The 16,562-nt window shown below is 38.4% G+C and overlaps 2 protein-coding genes across 2 annotated transcripts; both read right to left on the reverse strand.

Moving 5' to 3' along the window:
- Positions 1-1,575: 1,575 nt before the first annotated feature.
- rnf10 (ring finger protein 10) lies at positions 1,576-13,227 on the reverse strand. Its single transcript, XM_065247452.2, has 17 exons — positions 12,705-13,227; positions 11,474-11,664; positions 10,846-11,051; positions 10,394-10,484; positions 9,579-9,763; positions 9,344-9,480; positions 9,111-9,268; positions 7,995-8,129; positions 6,823-7,039; positions 6,566-6,699; positions 5,406-5,523; positions 5,201-5,302; positions 4,967-5,104; positions 4,797-4,891; positions 4,571-4,628; positions 4,300-4,473; positions 1,576-2,642 (listed from the first exon to the last, which is right to left on the reverse strand). Exons 1-17 carry the CDS (start codon positions 12,847-12,849, stop codon positions 2,569-2,571), a joined length of 2,358 nt encoding a protein of 785 aa, XP_065103524.1. The 5' UTR covers positions 12,850-13,227; the 3' UTR covers positions 1,576-2,568.
- Positions 13,228-13,374: 147 nt separating this feature from the next.
- pop5 (POP5 homolog, ribonuclease P/MRP subunit) lies at positions 13,375-16,085 on the reverse strand. The gene is made up of 5 exons (XM_065260065.2): positions 15,978-16,085; positions 15,762-15,904; positions 15,389-15,538; positions 14,109-14,192; positions 13,375-13,897 (listed from the first exon to the last, which is right to left on the reverse strand). The coding sequence occupies exons 1-5, from the start codon at positions 15,995-15,997 to the stop codon at positions 13,776-13,778; spliced, it is 519 nt and encodes a 172-aa protein (XP_065116137.2). The 5' UTR covers positions 15,998-16,085; the 3' UTR covers positions 13,375-13,775.
- Positions 16,086-16,562: the final 477 nt, after the last annotated feature.

Genomic DNA, 16,562 nt, shown 5'->3' on the forward strand with positions numbered 1-16,562 from the left:
TTCATATTTCTTTATGATGGTAAAGCTGTCAAAATGCTGAATTATGGTTTATTTCAGTCATGTGGGGTATTTTTTAAACAATACTATATATTTACAATGCAATATGTTATTTATGGACATCTATGGATTGATTTATTTGCATGTTTTAACCAAAATCTGGTAAAAATGTCAATTGCACCTTCAGAAATATATTTACTAAAACTGTGACGTGTTCAATACTTATATTACCCGCTGTATATATGCATTTACTCTAGAAGTGACCCTCAGTACACAAGTGCAGTTGAGGAGATAATGGTCCACGCTTCATCTTCTAATGGAGCGCTTTTGACCCTCATATGACCCGATTTTCCTGTATATGTTATAGTTCATTGGGGGTAAAAATGACCCCAGAGAATTAAAGCGTGATTACAAAAAATATATACATTTTTAATGATACAAATAATATATATATTTTTTCAATTACTTTCCATCTATACATTAATGCTGTGTTTTGGGAGGTATGAAGTACTTTTGTACCTGTTTACCACTCAATTCCTCAACTACACCATTAGCTTGCCTGAAAAATATCAAATTTTTATAAAAAATTCACATAAATTATGATCTCAATTTGATTTAAATAGTTTTTAGATATTGATCTAGATGTTGTGTGTTGAATTCAGCCATTTGGTGTTTAGAAAAAAACAGTTTTATGGTTACAGTTTAGGAAATAAATCACTTCGACCAGCAGAGGCCCATAAAGACCTATTCATTTCACTGAATGTGGCCAACTTCTCAACATCAGTACTTTATTGATACATTTTGTGAATTTATGTTTATATAAACATAAGAAAGGACATTAAAAATAAATATTATTTCAAAAAGTATATTTTTTTGTAGTTTTGATGCATTTTGAAATGTCTTTTTTTACAAAATGCCACAGAAATTTGACAATGTAAGTGTGTTTGTGTCTTTATGTGTGTGTAAGTTTTACTGTGTCTTTGTGTGTGTGTGTGTGTGTATGTGTGCACACACCTGTGTATTTTACAACTTTGTTTTGCATCTGTGGCTCTTTTGGGCCAAATTCTATAAGAAATTCTCTGTGGCACTCATACCTTTGTGTGTTATTGAGAATGTATTTTCTATGTAATATTTGTGCTCTGGTACCAGGTCTACCTTTCTGTGTTAAAATTGTCAGATTTATTCTGGATGGATAGATTTTTTTTGACAAATATTTTTGCATTACCCATTCATTTGAATTGTAGTCATTTTTACCCTCAAAGGGACTATTTAAGTGAATTTTTTACGCCTCTTTAGAACGACCGAATCAAGCCCAGTTTTTTATATGAATCTTGACAGATAATCTGGAAAAGACACAAAATTATTTTTATTCCACTGAAATGAAGGGAACCATGTTTTTAAACTAAAGAAAAGTGGCTTGGGGTAGAATTGACCCCAAGGGTCTTATTAGGGTTAAAAACAACAGAACATCTTAATTTAAATAGACTGAAACAATGCTCAAATGATCCTATAACAGGGGAGTCCAAATATGCACACAAACACAATTCTAAAATAAAATAAAGACAGGTTTCAAACCAGTGCGTAATATTTCCTTTATTTATCCCAACACGCTACTGAAATCACAGATTTTTCAGATTTCAAAAAAGAAAATAGAGAAAACTTAAACCCTCAAAGCATTTCATATAGCTTTGTCTTTACACAATCTTTAAACACATAGTAAGCAGTAGAATCAGCACCTTTGTCTTTCTCCCTCGTATATTTGAACACTACAGAACATTATGAACTCTAAATCAACGTCGAATTTGTTGAAGGTTCTCATAGCCAAGTGCTTAAAGACCAGCTAAGTATTTAGCTTCCAGAAGATACCAGAATGGTGATACAATTGACAGGACTTGCATGTATGCATGTATTACTACACTGTTCATTTGACAGGCTGTAAACAAGCATTACTGTGTTATCATCAGCACAGTGTGTTTGTAAGCAATAAAAAGATCAAATGCAAATAATCCTTAATGTGTTTTTAAGATGCTAGTAAATAATCACCAGTCCAGCATATAATCCAAGATACAAAGCATTCAGATTTGGGTCAAAGTAAGGGGTTAATATCTAAACTTGGTCTTACTGATAAGGTGGCAAGATGTGTCTGCAGCTGGCTGACTGCCACACCTCAAGACCCCCCAAAACGTCACTGCAACCCATGATCGACAAGCATGCAAACACGTTAGCAATAATGAAATTTGGGCACCGAGTATCATGTCATATATTACTTAATGTCTTTAAATAATAAACATTTAAGTGACATGGACTGATCTGGTTAAAAGCATAAACATCCCTTCCATACGAGACGTTAAGCATCAACTGTTGGGACTGATTTTTAATACTGTCTTTTTTGAATTTTTTTTAATGCTGCTGATGATGCTCTTGAATTACACTAACTTCCTGCAGGTCACTGAACCTCTGGAGAAGATGAATAAGAAGCTGCTATGGAGAAACACAATAAATAGTAAGAAGCAGGTGATTGCGGGCAGAAATAAGGCAGGGACGGGAGTGAAGGATTTGCTTCAGTGCTGTTTACTTTGTGTGAACCATAGAGGTGCTAAAAAGAAGTTTCTGCTTTTTCTTCTTTTTCTTTCCCCCCTTCTCCTCTGAAATCAAAAGAAAAATATAATTACAGAAATGCGATGACAAAACCAAATACTGTCCGAGAAGTTTCTTTTTAGGCACTTTAAATAAACACTATTATGATGAAATAATAAAATATAGTTGAAGGCTAGGTGCACAATGTTTGAAAAAGGGAGTCGGGCTGAGTACCAAAACACACTTGTAGCCAATCAGCAGTAAGGGGCGTGTCTACTAACTGACCTAGTTGCCTGGGTTGCGTATGTGTGGGGCAGGTCTATCAAAAGAAGATTCTATTGGGGTAGGGATGTGTTTGTTTAGGTGATTTTAAGAGATCATGCACCCCATCTTTAAATCTGTAACGTTGCTCTTAGTGTGTTTCTTGTGTGTAATGTTGGACGCGCAAACAGGGTTCGTCAAACACAGCAGACACAATAGGTGCAGTATACTCATTCAGCATCCGCCTTGCGCACGCACACGTCCGCACAGCTTTAAAAGTATATTTACAGGACATTCACAAATTCAGGAAACTGAGGAAAAGCAGCAGATCCACCACTGCAGTGAATATAGTGTTTGCGTATGTGCGCTCCCACAGCAACGTGACACTCTTGACATCCATTTATCAGCGTGCATAGCTCGTATATGTATAACACACGCGTGATCACTGAACTAAGTTTTCTTTCTTGTTTAAGTGAACATAAACAGCTGTTACTCAGTATATTGAAACTTAAAGCAGTCTGTCTTGGGTCTTAAAGTGACAGTAGTCTGCTGCTTTTGTGTCAGAAATGTGTTGATTTCATAACAAATAGATTTACATTTAGTACAGATGCATTAAAACAAGATTTTAGTATTTGTATTTGTCATGTTCTGAATAAAAAGTAGTTTAAAACCATTATTAACTGTCTGGTTTTTACAATTTTCATCCAGGAGCAAAAATCTGCCTTTAAATTTGACAGGAGTAAAGATTTGTTATTTATCATGATAATTATCGATATCGACTGATATGGAAAACATTTTCTCAATAATTTTTTTGGTCATATCGCCCAGCCCTAGTTGCTCTCTATCACAATCTCTGTTTAAAACAGTGTTTTTGTTTGTTTATCAAAAAAAGTTATGCATTGCCGCTTTTAAGGGCCACTGATGTCCCTTGGAACGCACAGCATTACTTGACATGGTGACGTCATTTCAACCAAAACAGGAAGTCCGCCTGACTGTAGCACTTTTAGCATAATCCATTGAATCGGATTAGACCATTAGCATCACACTCAAAAATGTCGACATGTAATCGACTAGATTGGCTGTCAATTCCAGTCCCCGGGCCCCCCCTTCAGAATGTTTTAGATGTCTCCTTATATGAAACACCTGATTTCACTCATTAGGCTCCTTAATTAACACTCTAACAAGCTGATTAACTGAAAAGGGTGTTTATATATATGAGACATCAAAAATGTTCTGGGAGGGGGGCCTGAGGACTGGAATTGAGAACCACTAGACTAGATTTTGAATATGAGATGACATTGTTTAATGAGAGGGATTTTCGTATAAACATTTTTTTTGTCTTATATATGAGACAATACGGTATATTGAATCTGTAGCTTGACATGCTAGTAGCCACTCATAATTTACCAAGTGGCTTCCCCTGCAGTGTATATTGCGCTCAAACAGTAGGACAAAGTGACTCACCGGGGCTAGAGAAAGTAGGTGCTGGAGTTTGACTTGTATGGTCCAGCTGAGACAAAGCTGCCTCAAAGGCCTGGCTGAAAGAATTCTGGAAACTGGGTACTGGGACTCGATCAGAGGTGTCACTTTCTCCATCACTGTCTCCCACCGGAGGTGCCAGAAACATATCTGTACACGCTTGAGGAAGACAAATCGGGTAAAATCAGTACACAATGATAAGATAACAGACAATAGGAAACAAGTGTAACAGTAAATGTACTTTTATGAGGCTCACCTTTCTTTGGTGCAGTTTTAGGTCCTGCATCCACACGGGCTTTCCCATCTTTCAGCATCTACAACAGAATAAAAAAAAAAGTTATCAAGAATTCAGTCCTTGCATGACAGTTATGTTTTTACATAATATGAAACATAACCAAGAAGTTAATTTTAAATTAGTTCATAAGCCCCTGTGTGCTTGTTTAAATGAGTTTTTAGCAGTTCAGAGCAAATACCAGACTAACCTGAGCAAAGGACATGCAGTGATAATCTTCCTCCACGCTAGTAGCTACACTCACAGTGGGACTGTGCTCACTCAGATTGGGGAACATCACTCCATCTGAACAAAAAAATAAAACATTTAATTATCACAGAGATTACACTAAATCACTGAGAATGCAGGAAGGTGTTTCACCTGAGCAAGGGCTGCTGCTCAGAGGAGAGGGTGGTCCCAACATGAACTCTGGGGGATGCACTTGTGGGCTGTACTCAGGAGGAGATCCAAAAGCAGGAAAATGCTGGAGATTCTCAAGTCCAATGTGCACCTCTGGATCTGACAATACAAGCAAGCCAAAATGTCACTTATTCGCACCAAGGCACAGGAAACTTCCTCACGATCTGTGTCATGTTTATTCAACTTCATTCTCACATTTCCCCTGTTTCCTATTCTCCTCTATCTCAATCCTCTTCTCCCTTCTTTTCTCATCCCTTGCTTTCTTCTGCCTCAGACGCTTGCGTTTCTCCAAGTCATCTGCCAGAAAAAGAAAAAAGGTGATTTTTTTTATTATTATTACACATTACTATAAAGCTATGCATGTGGGTTAATGATGACAATCTATAATGCCTATGTGTACCTGAAAAGCTGTCAAGGGTCTCTTTGGAGACAATCGGTGGCTGAAGGTTGAGTTCACAGAGGCTGAATTCACACGTGAGGGGCAGGTGAGAGAGGTAACGGTGTCGGCGACGAATATCCTACAAATAAAGTTCATTAGTTGAATGACAAACATTACATTGACAGCCACAGTGTCCTATTACTACAGTATATCCACACTGGTATTAAAGAATTAGTCAATTTTCTTAAAAAATCCAGATCATTTACTAATAACCATGTCTTCCAAAATGTTGATTTCTTTCTTTGTTCAGTCAGGAAGAAATTATGTTTTTTGAGGAAAACATTCAAGGATTTTTCTCATTTTAATGGACTTTAATGGACCCCAACACTTAACAGTTTTAAAGCAGTTTAAAATTACAGTTTCAGTATCTAGCGAAACGATTGTCATTTTTGGCAAGAAAAATAAACAATATGCACTTTTAAGCCACAACTTCTTTTATTCCTCCGGTACTGTGATGGCCAGCACAACCTCACGTAATTGCGTAGTGACGTAGAAAGGTCACGTGTTACATATGTGAACATTTGCGCACGATTTTAAACAATAAACTAACACTAAGACATTAATTAATATCATTCGACATACAACAACATCGGAACGCGCCTCTTTCTTCACACTTGTAAACACTGGGGTGTAGTTTTGCATATGTCATCCGTGACCTCTTGACGTGATGACGTATTACGCGAGTTCACGCTGGCGCATCACAGGACCGGAGATAGATGAGAAGTTGTGGTTTAAAAGTGCATTTTTTTTTCTTGCCAAAAATGACAATTGTTTCGCTAGATAAGACCCTTATGCCTTGTTTGGGATCGTTTAGAGTCCTTTGAAAGTGCAATTTTTAAACTGTTAAGGTCCATTAAAGTCCATTAAAATGAGAAAAATCCTGGAATGTTTTCCTCAAAAAATATAATTTCTTCCAGACTGATCAAAAAAGGCATCAACATTTTGGATGACATGGTGGTGAGTAAATATCTGGATTTGGTAAATACTATCGGACTATTAGATGAACTCCTGATGCTTCTTTAAATATCACATGTAACAGAGTATACTGCCTAAAATTCTGTTTCCCACAATGCCTTGCACATCCAAAACATCAATCATAAAAATAAGGTCATCATATATACCTCAGTGACAGTCTGTCCATCAAGCTCTACTACGGTAGCGGTGATGGACTGCGGGCTATTCTCCAGACTTCCATACTCCCTCAGCAGACAGCGTACATTCACTGGGTGCAGGAACATCTGCTGACCATCCTCAGCTACAAGTTTGAGTGAAATACATCACTGTCAAGACTTATTTACCATATTTACCATGTTCATTGCTTTTAAACAGCCCTTCTGTGTACAATAATTGAACTATAAGCCATTAGTTAAACACACACCTTGATAAAAGTAGTAATACGGGCCATGATGAGAGTTCTGAGGTGGGGCTGCTTCATTTTGACCAGTCTGAGAGGTCTCTTCCAGAGATTTATCCTCAACAGGTCCTGAAGGCATCTCTTGAGCCACCTCAGGAACATTTTCAGCAGGAATCTCTTCAAACTGCTCATGAACCTCCTGTATCTCATCATCAAATGCTGAGGCATACTGAAGGACGGGCTGTGGTAGGACATAGTGAGATGATGCTCAGAAATGTATGGTTTAATGTTAGACAATAGATTTAATACAGTGTCAGTGATCAGGCATTAAGACAATGTGATCATTTAAAATGCAGAGCATGTTGAGCAGTAGCATTATTCTTTAAAGGACAAGTTCGGTATTTTACACTTAAAGCCCTGTTTTCAGATTGTTTATGATGAAATAGAACGGTTTTGACTGAAATTTCGACATACGCGGCTGCCCTGAGAATTTTGGTATGTTTGTGTTTCACCTCACACCTCTACAATGGGTTTAATGGTGCACTGGAACAATCCTTTCTAAAATGCATTAAACTTTCGTTTACAAAGACTTGAAACTCACCGAGTGGTCAGGGGTGTTCACTGATATGCTCACACAAAAATGGCTGCAAAAGATGCTTTCCAACAGCTGTTTTAGCATTCGTTGTTAACTTGTGGACCTATTTTTCCAAACGCCTCACACCCGTACATTCTTCCGCTTAGAGCTTGAATAATAAACACTCCAGCCCAGGTGGTGGCACTAATCCGCCATTGCCAATTGCAAGAATAGAAACAAAGTTCCCGGCGCGGAGTAATACCGTACCTCACAGCACATCTAATACATGTCAATGGAGTTGGTAAAAACTACGATAAAACCTGTTGGAATGCGTATTTTGCAGCGATTTTTGTGTGAGCATATCAGTGAACACCCCTGACCACTTGGTGAGTTTCACGTCTTTGTAAACGAAAGTTTAATGCATTTTAGGAAGGATTGTTCCAGTGCACCATTAAACCCATTGTAAAGGTGGAAGGTGAAACACAAACCCCCCAAAATTCTCGGGGCAGCCGCATATGTCGAAATTTCAGTCAAAACCGTTCTATTTCATCAAACAATCTGAAAACAGGGCTTTAAGTGTAAAATACCGAACTTGTCCTTTAAGGAGCACATCTCTACTTACCTTGAGGTTTGGGAGATTCTTGATCTCGATCACATCTGGAGAGAAGTTCTCAGAAAGAGACAACTTCCTCATGTCTGCTGTATCAACAGAGGCGTCATCCTTACACAGAAATTTTAGCAGCCCTTCCTCTCGTTCCTGTTAATAGAACAATAAAACGAGCTTTAAATATTTGTGTACGGTGTCAGGGAATAAATAAAAGTACTGGGATGCATGTTTATGTTCCAGTTTCATGAAACACAATTTATAATGCATAAAAACTGATGAAATGTAATTTAATTCATACTGACTAAACAACTGCAAAAGTTACATACACAACATTACTGTGCCCTTAAAGGGACACTCAACTTTTTTTTTTAAATATGCTCATTTTCCAGCTCCACTACAGTTAAACATTTGATTTTTACCATTTTGGAATCCATTCAGCTGATCTCCGGGTCTGGCTGTACCACTTTTAGCATAGCTTAGCATAATCCATTGAATCTGATTAGACCATTAGCATCACGCTCAAAAATAACCGGAGAATTTTAATACTTCTCCCCATTTAAATCTTACATGTTCTTTAGTTACATTGTGTACTAAGACCGACAGAAAAGTTACAATTTTCTAGGCAGATATGGCTACTTTGCTGTCGTACCATGACTGCAGGAGACCCAATGATATTACGCAGCGCCTGAAAATAGTCCCCTTGGTAACTTACAATAGCAGGGTACTATTTTCAGGCACTGCATAATATCATTGTGCCTCCTGCAGCCATGGTACGGCAGCAAAGTCTTTGATTATTAAGCCGGAATGAAAGTATAGTTCATGGCCATTTCAACCTAAAAAACCCCTCAACTTTGAATGTTCCGTCTGTCTTAGTACAGGATGTAACTACAAAAAAGACCAGTTATAAATAGGGAAAAAAAATATTGAAACACTTTGATTGCTTTTGAGCACGATGCTAAAGGGTCTAATGGATTCCAAAACGGTAAAAATCAAATGTTTAACTCTAGTGGAGCTGCAAAATTAGCATATTTTCAAAAAAAGTGGAGTGTCCCTTTAAACGGGATTATAACTCCAGCTTTTACATTTTGAACACTGGCTGCGTTCCTATGCAAGTGTGAATGCATGCACTACCTGTAGCTGCAGTAATGCGCTCTGTATGAAGCAAGCCTCTGGGTCCTCTTTCTCCTGGCTGAGCTGGGATTGGAGAGCCAACTTCTCTTCATCCAGCAATCCCAAAACCTGCTCCTGAGATGCCAACAGGAGCTTCGAGTATGAGCTCAAATGCACATCTGCAAATGCAACGCACTAAAGGTGAACACCAAAGACAAACAAACACTAAAAATCCCAGAGGTAGAAATACCCACCTCCAAAACGAATAGGCTCCTCCACTTTAACCCACTGAGAGCTAGGAAGAGCCACCAGTGATCCTTTCTCTCTCCGCATCAGACGCATGGTGATGACATCACCAGTCACGTACTGATGGGTCTCCATGGCAACCACACTGAAAGAACAGTGATAACATTAAGACCAACACGTGGTACCAATTAAATACGTTACTTCATATGAATACACCAAACGTGAAGTGATCTCCATACAAACCTCTTTAGGTCAGTGCTGTGCACGGCCTCATAGCAAATGGGGCACTTTGACCAACTCTTCTCACTCAGAGAGAGGTAGTGCAGCATACACGGCCAACAGTAGATGTGGCCACAACGCGTCATGTGGGCCGCCACAGGGGGATACAGGCAGATCGGACACGATGGGACCTCATGGCTGTAGATGCGCTGTGGTGATTAAGATGGTTGTTAAGATTTGGTTACTACATTTCATTATAAATATATACACGTATCATGCACTCTGAAATATTATTAACGGGAACATTTCAAAAGACTTTTTAAAGATATAACAAATCTTTGGTGTCCCCAGAGTATGTATGTGAAGTTTTTGCTTAAAATACCATATAGATAATTTATTATAGCATGTTAAAATTGCCACTTTGTAGGTGTAAACAAAAATTTGCCTTTTTGGGCTTGTCCTCTAAAAATGCAAATGAGCTGATGAAATGCAGACATTGAGCGCCATGAGGATGGTTTGTTGAAGTTGAATCTCAATTGTGCTGTCAATCATTTGTTCTCTCGCTATCTTTCTGCACTAAATGGCAGAGCCGTGGTTGGATAGTGCAGATTAAGGGGGAAGCATTATCCCCTTCTGACATCACAAAGGGAGCCAAATTTCAATGACCTATTTTTCACATGCTTGAAGAGAATGATTTACCAAAACTAAGTTACTGGGTTGTTCCTTTTCACATTTTCTAGGTTGATAGAAGCACTGGGAACCCAATTATAGCACTTAAACATGGAAAAGGTCCGATTTTTATGATATGTCCCCTTTAATGTACACATGGGAATCCTTACCACTTGCTGCACATGGTCCCAGTCCACCAGACTGTCAGGATCAGTGAAGTGGGCTTGATAGTCCTGATCTTCAATCACCACAAACTGGCAACTGGTGGACAAAAGTAAAACAGCAGAGCCGTCAAACTACACAAGCAAGTCATATAAACTTAGTCGGAAGTCTCATTTAAAAGATAAACCATTATTTGTATGCTTGTATGATTTTGCATTGCATTTTTTTTTAAATGAAAAAGCCTCAACAGAGTAAAGGTTCTGTATGTGCAGGAGACAATAGATACGTGTCGTTGACGCCTGTCTACGACCCAGCCTATAGTTTACTAAAGCTTTGTGTAAATATTTTCAACTTGTGTCACAGTGCACTATAATAGTTAGAAAGCGGACTGACATCTCTACAGTCTCGCTTTACAAATTGAGATAATGCCAAACCCTACATTAAATTTAGCTCTACTCACTTGGCCTGTAGGAAAAGCTCCTTATTGAAGGGCTTGTGTTTGTGACCCCACTTATTGCGGCGACCCCAGCAGGAATGGCCATCTCCTCCAGAGCCAAAATGGCCTCCACGTGGCTCAAACGTGAAGTTGAGCAGGTGGTTCAGACTTATCTTTTTGGGTCCAGCAAACTGAGCCGGGCTAAACTCTGCCCGGTGGTTTTCTGCTACCTAATGAAAAAGCAAGCAGTTGTTATGACTTAATCATCAAAATTTTAAGAAACAATAATGAAACAAAGAGCAAATAAACCATTACACATTTGTTTAAGTTTAGGTTGAAGACAAAATAGTTTGTTAATGCATTGGTTCCCAAACTATTATAGCGTGTGGCCCCCCCTTGTGTATGGTGCATTCCTTCGCCGCCCCCAAAGAAAATTTGTGACAAAAAACTGTTATAAAACTCAACATTTTAATAAAAAAAAAAACCATTAAATTATACAAAAAAGTAGTGCTTTTGGTTAGTAGCCTTTTTTAGGTTTAATTACACAGATTTCATGATAAATTAATGTATTTCATAAAATGTCATAAAACTGGGGCCCCCTGGCACCATCTCGCGGCCCCCAGTTTGAAAACCACTGTGTTAATGCACAAACCTCTTCTCTTCTCCCACCACCAGCGAGTCCATACTGTCGGCCCCCACCGCCACCTCTCTGAGGGGGTCTCTTGTCAAAATTCTTGCTTTTATGTGGCTGGGAGCGCCGTGGGCCCGGAAAACTCTCAGCCTTGGGAAAAGCGGGCTCACGCTTGCGGTTGTAGCGCTTTGAGCCCCCATTATTCTTACTATCTATAGGAACAAAAAAAGTACAAGAATATATTACTCCCAACTTGTTACTTTGAAACTTGTCTGACCCAGATAAAACACAAAACATGCTATATCAACTATAAAGAGGGGACAAACAACTTAATGAAATATTTACAATGTAATCTTTTAAGAAAATCTATCGATCTATGCAACTGATTTATTTGACTTATTTTAATTATTATGCATATTGTGAAAACAAAAATTCTATTTTGTTTTTGTGTTGTTGTTTTTCTTCTTTGACCAAAACATACACTGGTCTAACCCAAGCACACGAAGTTCATCGAAGAGGACCAGATGATAAGAGAAGCACACAGCTTATCAACCACCAGCAGCGACTCTTTCTTAAAGTTCATGAGCCGAAAAACCCAAGCCATGCAACAGACAACTCTTAAAGTTGTTATCTACAGTGATTTTATTCCGATACCCTAATATATTTCCTAAGCCCCAAAAACTAGAGGGCATCCCACCAATATGACACTTCCTCTGGTCACATGGTAGACTGTTGTCAAGAATAGATCCTGCTATAGCTTCCAAAAAAAGAAAAGGGTGGATAAATGAATATACCCTGGGGTATATCAAACATTTATGGAAATTCAGTTTGCTGAAGCTTGCAGTTTAAAATAATTCGGTTTTATTATCAAAAAAGGTTTCTATCAGGTGGACTTGAGCTATTGTATGTACTGACACTAATGCACGTGAAAGATAGACAAGTAAACACGTGGGCTCTAAAGTGCAAACCACCCTTGTAAACCCGGAAAAGCGTAATAGGCCACAGTTCCGTGGTTTGAAGTAAAATCAAATGTATATTAGTGTTTATATGCGTTTTATGATTGTTTGTTTTTAAACTGTACTGACTGTCAAGTTTACACCATAGTTAATATTAAACGGATCACTACCAGTTGCTACGTCATCTCGGCAGACACCAACAAAACCACGCCATACGTCTTAAATACATATATAAACTTCCTTAAAACATTTATAACGCACATGTGATTGTGTTCATACAATATATGATGTGTTACCTGTTTTGGTTTTAGAGTCTGCAGGAGTCGGGCCTGTTGAACCAGAACGGGGCGGGATCTTCGTGTTGCTGCTGTTGTTCGCATTTGGATTTTTCTCCATGTTGAGGCCGAATTCCGGGGAGAGAGCCGCGGTGCTCTCTAGCATTAAACGTGACAAAAAACGGACTGTTGAAAACGCGGGTCAGGCGACCAAGGCCCTTATTCATTTCTGTCAAACGCGGAGACCCCATTACGGCGACATCTTGACCACAAACAAACCGAGAAAAAAAAGAGACACAATCCAAATGTCTCAGTAAAAAAAGCTATGCGTTAACACAAAAACAAGTGCCCAAAAAACGGGGCCTCGCCCCTTGAAAAGTCTCGTTTTTCCTTGGCGTGGGAAATGTCGCGCCCCACAATGCGTTAACCGCTCTCCAAAGTGGAAAAGCGGGTAAACTAGTGGGTTTTAACCCAATTTTCCCTTAGCAAAATAAAGTCTGACTTATGGCGACGGGTCGCCAATCGGGAACTGTAAACACCCGGATGAGGGTTATAAGCCTTGCAGGGTTTACAAAATGCGCATGCGCAGATTTTGTAGCCGCTCTCATTGGTGTATTTTACCGTGACAGTCATGTGATTAAGTTTGTTATGCTTAACATTTTACTTATTTAATAACTCAATAAACAATTTAATTACTATAAGCCATTTATTATTGATTTCGAAATATTAACAATAATGTTTGTTTGATAAAACTGTTTAGTAAATATTTGTTTCAGTCCGTACAAAAGTATGAAGACATTTTCATAACAAACACGTGCCCGATACAACACAGTCAAGACGAGTACTTATTTGCAGTAATAACTAATTGCATTTACAAAAACAAACAGTAAAGATGACTTTTGAGATGGAAATGTAAGATGAAAATATATTAAATGCAATAAAGTTTTTTTTACCAAAAACGTTGAGAAGTTATATAAACAATTTATTTACTGTTCATACATAATCATGTATAGATAACATTTGCTTCAATCACTGACTGGTAATAAGGACTTCAACATCTTAAGCTTCACATTTTGCTTGATATAGGCAGATTTAGGTATCTTCATCAACATCATCGTCGTCATCATCATCACTTTCTTCTTCATCTGCTTCCTTGCCCTTGACATTAGTCAGTGAACAACTCAGGATTGCTCTTCGAACCTCTTGTTTCTCAGCTATGTTAGAGAAATTAAATAGAGATATTACACACACATTTTTTTTTTGAATATATATGTACAGTACACCCCATCATTTATGTTTATGTGTAATCCTTTAAACATCTGTTAAACTAAGTATAGCAGCCAATCAACTCAGATCATCCGAGGAACACATTTTTGTCTTATATTATGGGATTGCAGTAAAAGGTATAGCAGCTGCAGAACATACCATCTGTTTTGCAGTCTGGCAGCATTCTGTGAAGTTGTTGTTTGTTGTACTGAGCCAGAAACTTCTGACATGTTCTAATTGTTCCTATGGATAAGAGCAGGTAATGACATAGACATGAGATAACATTGATAAAAAGTAAAACCGCAATATTAACTGTCCTTTGGCCACCTTAGTATCTAATGCAGAAACATCAGAAATCAATATGTACTCATATACAAATCATCAATGGCATGTAGTGTTTCCAAGGTTCACTAATGGGTGGTTTCTCAGACACGGTTTAGATTAATCCAGGACTAGGCCTTAGTTATATTAGGACAGTTAAATAGTTTTAACAAACAAACCTTTTAAAAAAACAACAACACATTGGCATTCATATATGTTGATGTCATTGCAAGGTGTTTTTAAACAGCACCTATATCATTGCTAAAAGTTATGTGAAAAGCTCCCAATTGTCCCCCCCCTCCCTACTCACCCAGAAGCATGCACTCACACTTTACTTTTATCGATCGGAGCCCGGGCGCACTTTTGCCATTAAGATGCGATTGTTTTGAAAAAAGCAGTAAGTAAAGCCCTCTCTTAGCACTGGAACCCATCGTAATGTTAAGTCTGTGTTTTTTATTTGGAGTCGTTTGGTGCGCAATTACAGACGCCCACTCGCATGCCATCATATTGCTTAGTTGATCTGTCACATGTGCAGCTCGGACATTCATGTAACCCCGCTGCGCGCATCAAAAGGTTTTTACGAAGGCAGATGAAGGTGAGTGGTCGCGCAATTGACGTCTTCACCTTTTGAAACGTGCTCAGGCGCGATTGCGTTCACACCACAGTCTTCCACGCCTGAGCCCAAGTGAACCGCGCTCCAGCCCACCTCTGCAACCCGGCCGGGGCACAATTAACCAATCCGTGCCCGGGCGCGGTACAGAGCGATCACACTAGTCAAACAAACCAGGCTTTGGGGGTCAAACACGCCCGAGCAAGGTCTGGTTTGGATAGTGTGTGTACACCCATACTTTGGGGTATGTACCTTTCTGCATATCGTTAACATGTACTAATACCAAACCAAACTACACACCAAAGGAAATATAAAATCTTGAATCGGTCCATTGGTGCCCTTAAAATAAGGCAGCACAAACATGCATATTAATCTGGGACTAGAGTAAGCCCTGTCCGGGAAACCACCCCTGGATGTCTTTAAACATAACTCCTTGCACATATCCAGTCACATAGACACATCTTAAAGGGGCAATGCTGGACCAGTAATTTAACACCACATCTCTTACCTCCTACATGTAAGCAGTTTAGGAAGCAATGCACCTTCTGTCCTCTATTCTCAAGGTAGGTAATGAGAGGAAGAACAGACCAGAGGAGTCGATAATGCCCCTTCCTGCAGCGTATAAGAACCACTCCAGTGTGGGCATTCAGGTATTTCACTACAGAAGGTTTGAGAATCATCACAATTTTGTAAGGAACCTAATTACGCTATATGCAAATAATGCAAGGCAAGCCAGTGTGGTTGTAAAATCTGTTCATAAAAAGCAACGGTAAAAGACACAATAAACGTTACATATTATGGTTATTTCTACATTAATTAGGATGTTTATATCCAAAAGTATCATACGTATGAATGTGATCGTCAATAACATCTCTGCTTACCTGAGACCCCTATGTTAAACAGGGCTGAGCCATAGTCTCCGTGTGCTCGGTTCACGGCAGCTCTGAGTGTGTGGTGAATGGTTCTCTCTTCCAGTAACTGAAGACTGTTCCGGTTTGAGACACATACCTCACAGAGCAAATACCTGTAGTACAAATTATAAAACGTTAAAGCTGGCTAACATAAAAGCAAATAGTGCGCACTTACTTTTTCTTTACCTCGATTTAAATCGGACCATTTTCAACACGTGTGTTACTTGCTTTGAAAACACTGCAGTTTACTTCCGGGTTTCTTTTTCGACCAATAATAATTATCTTCGGTCAAAGGAGGCGGGATTATAAAATGACGTCAGTAAATATAGACGGACACAATTTTACAGTTTTAGTGAGGCATGTTTAAAAAGTTCGTTTTTTAATGTTGTATTTAATGGAAAAGGAAATGTTTAGTTAATTTTAGACTTAAGTGATTTAAAAAATTGTAATAAAAGCAGATGGATGATTAATAATAATAATTACCTAATACTAATTAAACACTGCCTAAATATTAGAATAAATAGAAAAGCTTAACACAAATATAACCTGAATCATTTACTCTGAAGCATGTACAAATCATTTATTAAAATTTAGTTATGAAAGTTGTGTACATTGTATAAACAACTGAAAGAGGGCGCCAGACAACAGTGTAAATTAACTCCTAAATAAGTTGGGGCAGGTTGCTTGTTATTTGGCATTGAAACTAAAAACTACCTTATAGTAATACCAATAGCCAAAATCCTTTATTATTAGAAAAGAGAATAACATTAA

This window comes from Paramisgurnus dabryanus, chromosome 11 (genome assembly GCF_030506205.2).
Source record: "Paramisgurnus dabryanus chromosome 11, PD_genome_1.1, whole genome shotgun sequence".
NCBI classification, from domain to species: Eukaryota; Metazoa; Chordata; class Actinopteri; order Cypriniformes; family Cobitidae; genus Paramisgurnus; species Paramisgurnus dabryanus.

Excerpts from the sequence above, each read along its gene's own strand:
- rnf10 (XM_065247452.2), bottom strand. The coding sequence starts at position 12,849 with ATGCTAGAGAGCACCGCGGCTCTCTCCCCGGAATTCGGCCTCAACATG. Across the intron at positions 11,665-12,704 it reads AGACTCTAAAACCAAAACAG|ATAGTAAGAATAATGGGGGC; the intron begins GTAACACATCAT and ends TTGTTCCTATAG. Across the intron at positions 4,892-4,966 it reads GAGCAGCAGCCCTTGCTCAG|ATGGAGTGATGTTCCCCAAT; the intron begins GTGAAACACCTT and ends TTTTTTGTTCAG.
- pop5 (XM_065260065.2), bottom strand. The coding sequence starts at position 15,997 with ATGGTCCGATTTAAATCGAG. Across the intron at positions 15,905-15,977 it reads ATGGTCCGATTTAAATCGAG|GTATTTGCTCTGTGAGGTAT; the intron begins GTAAAGAAAAAG and ends TTTGTACTACAG. Across the intron at positions 14,193-15,388 it reads AAACTGCTTACATGTAGGAG|GAACAATTAGAACATGTCAG; the intron begins GTAAGAGATGTG and ends TCTTATCCATAG.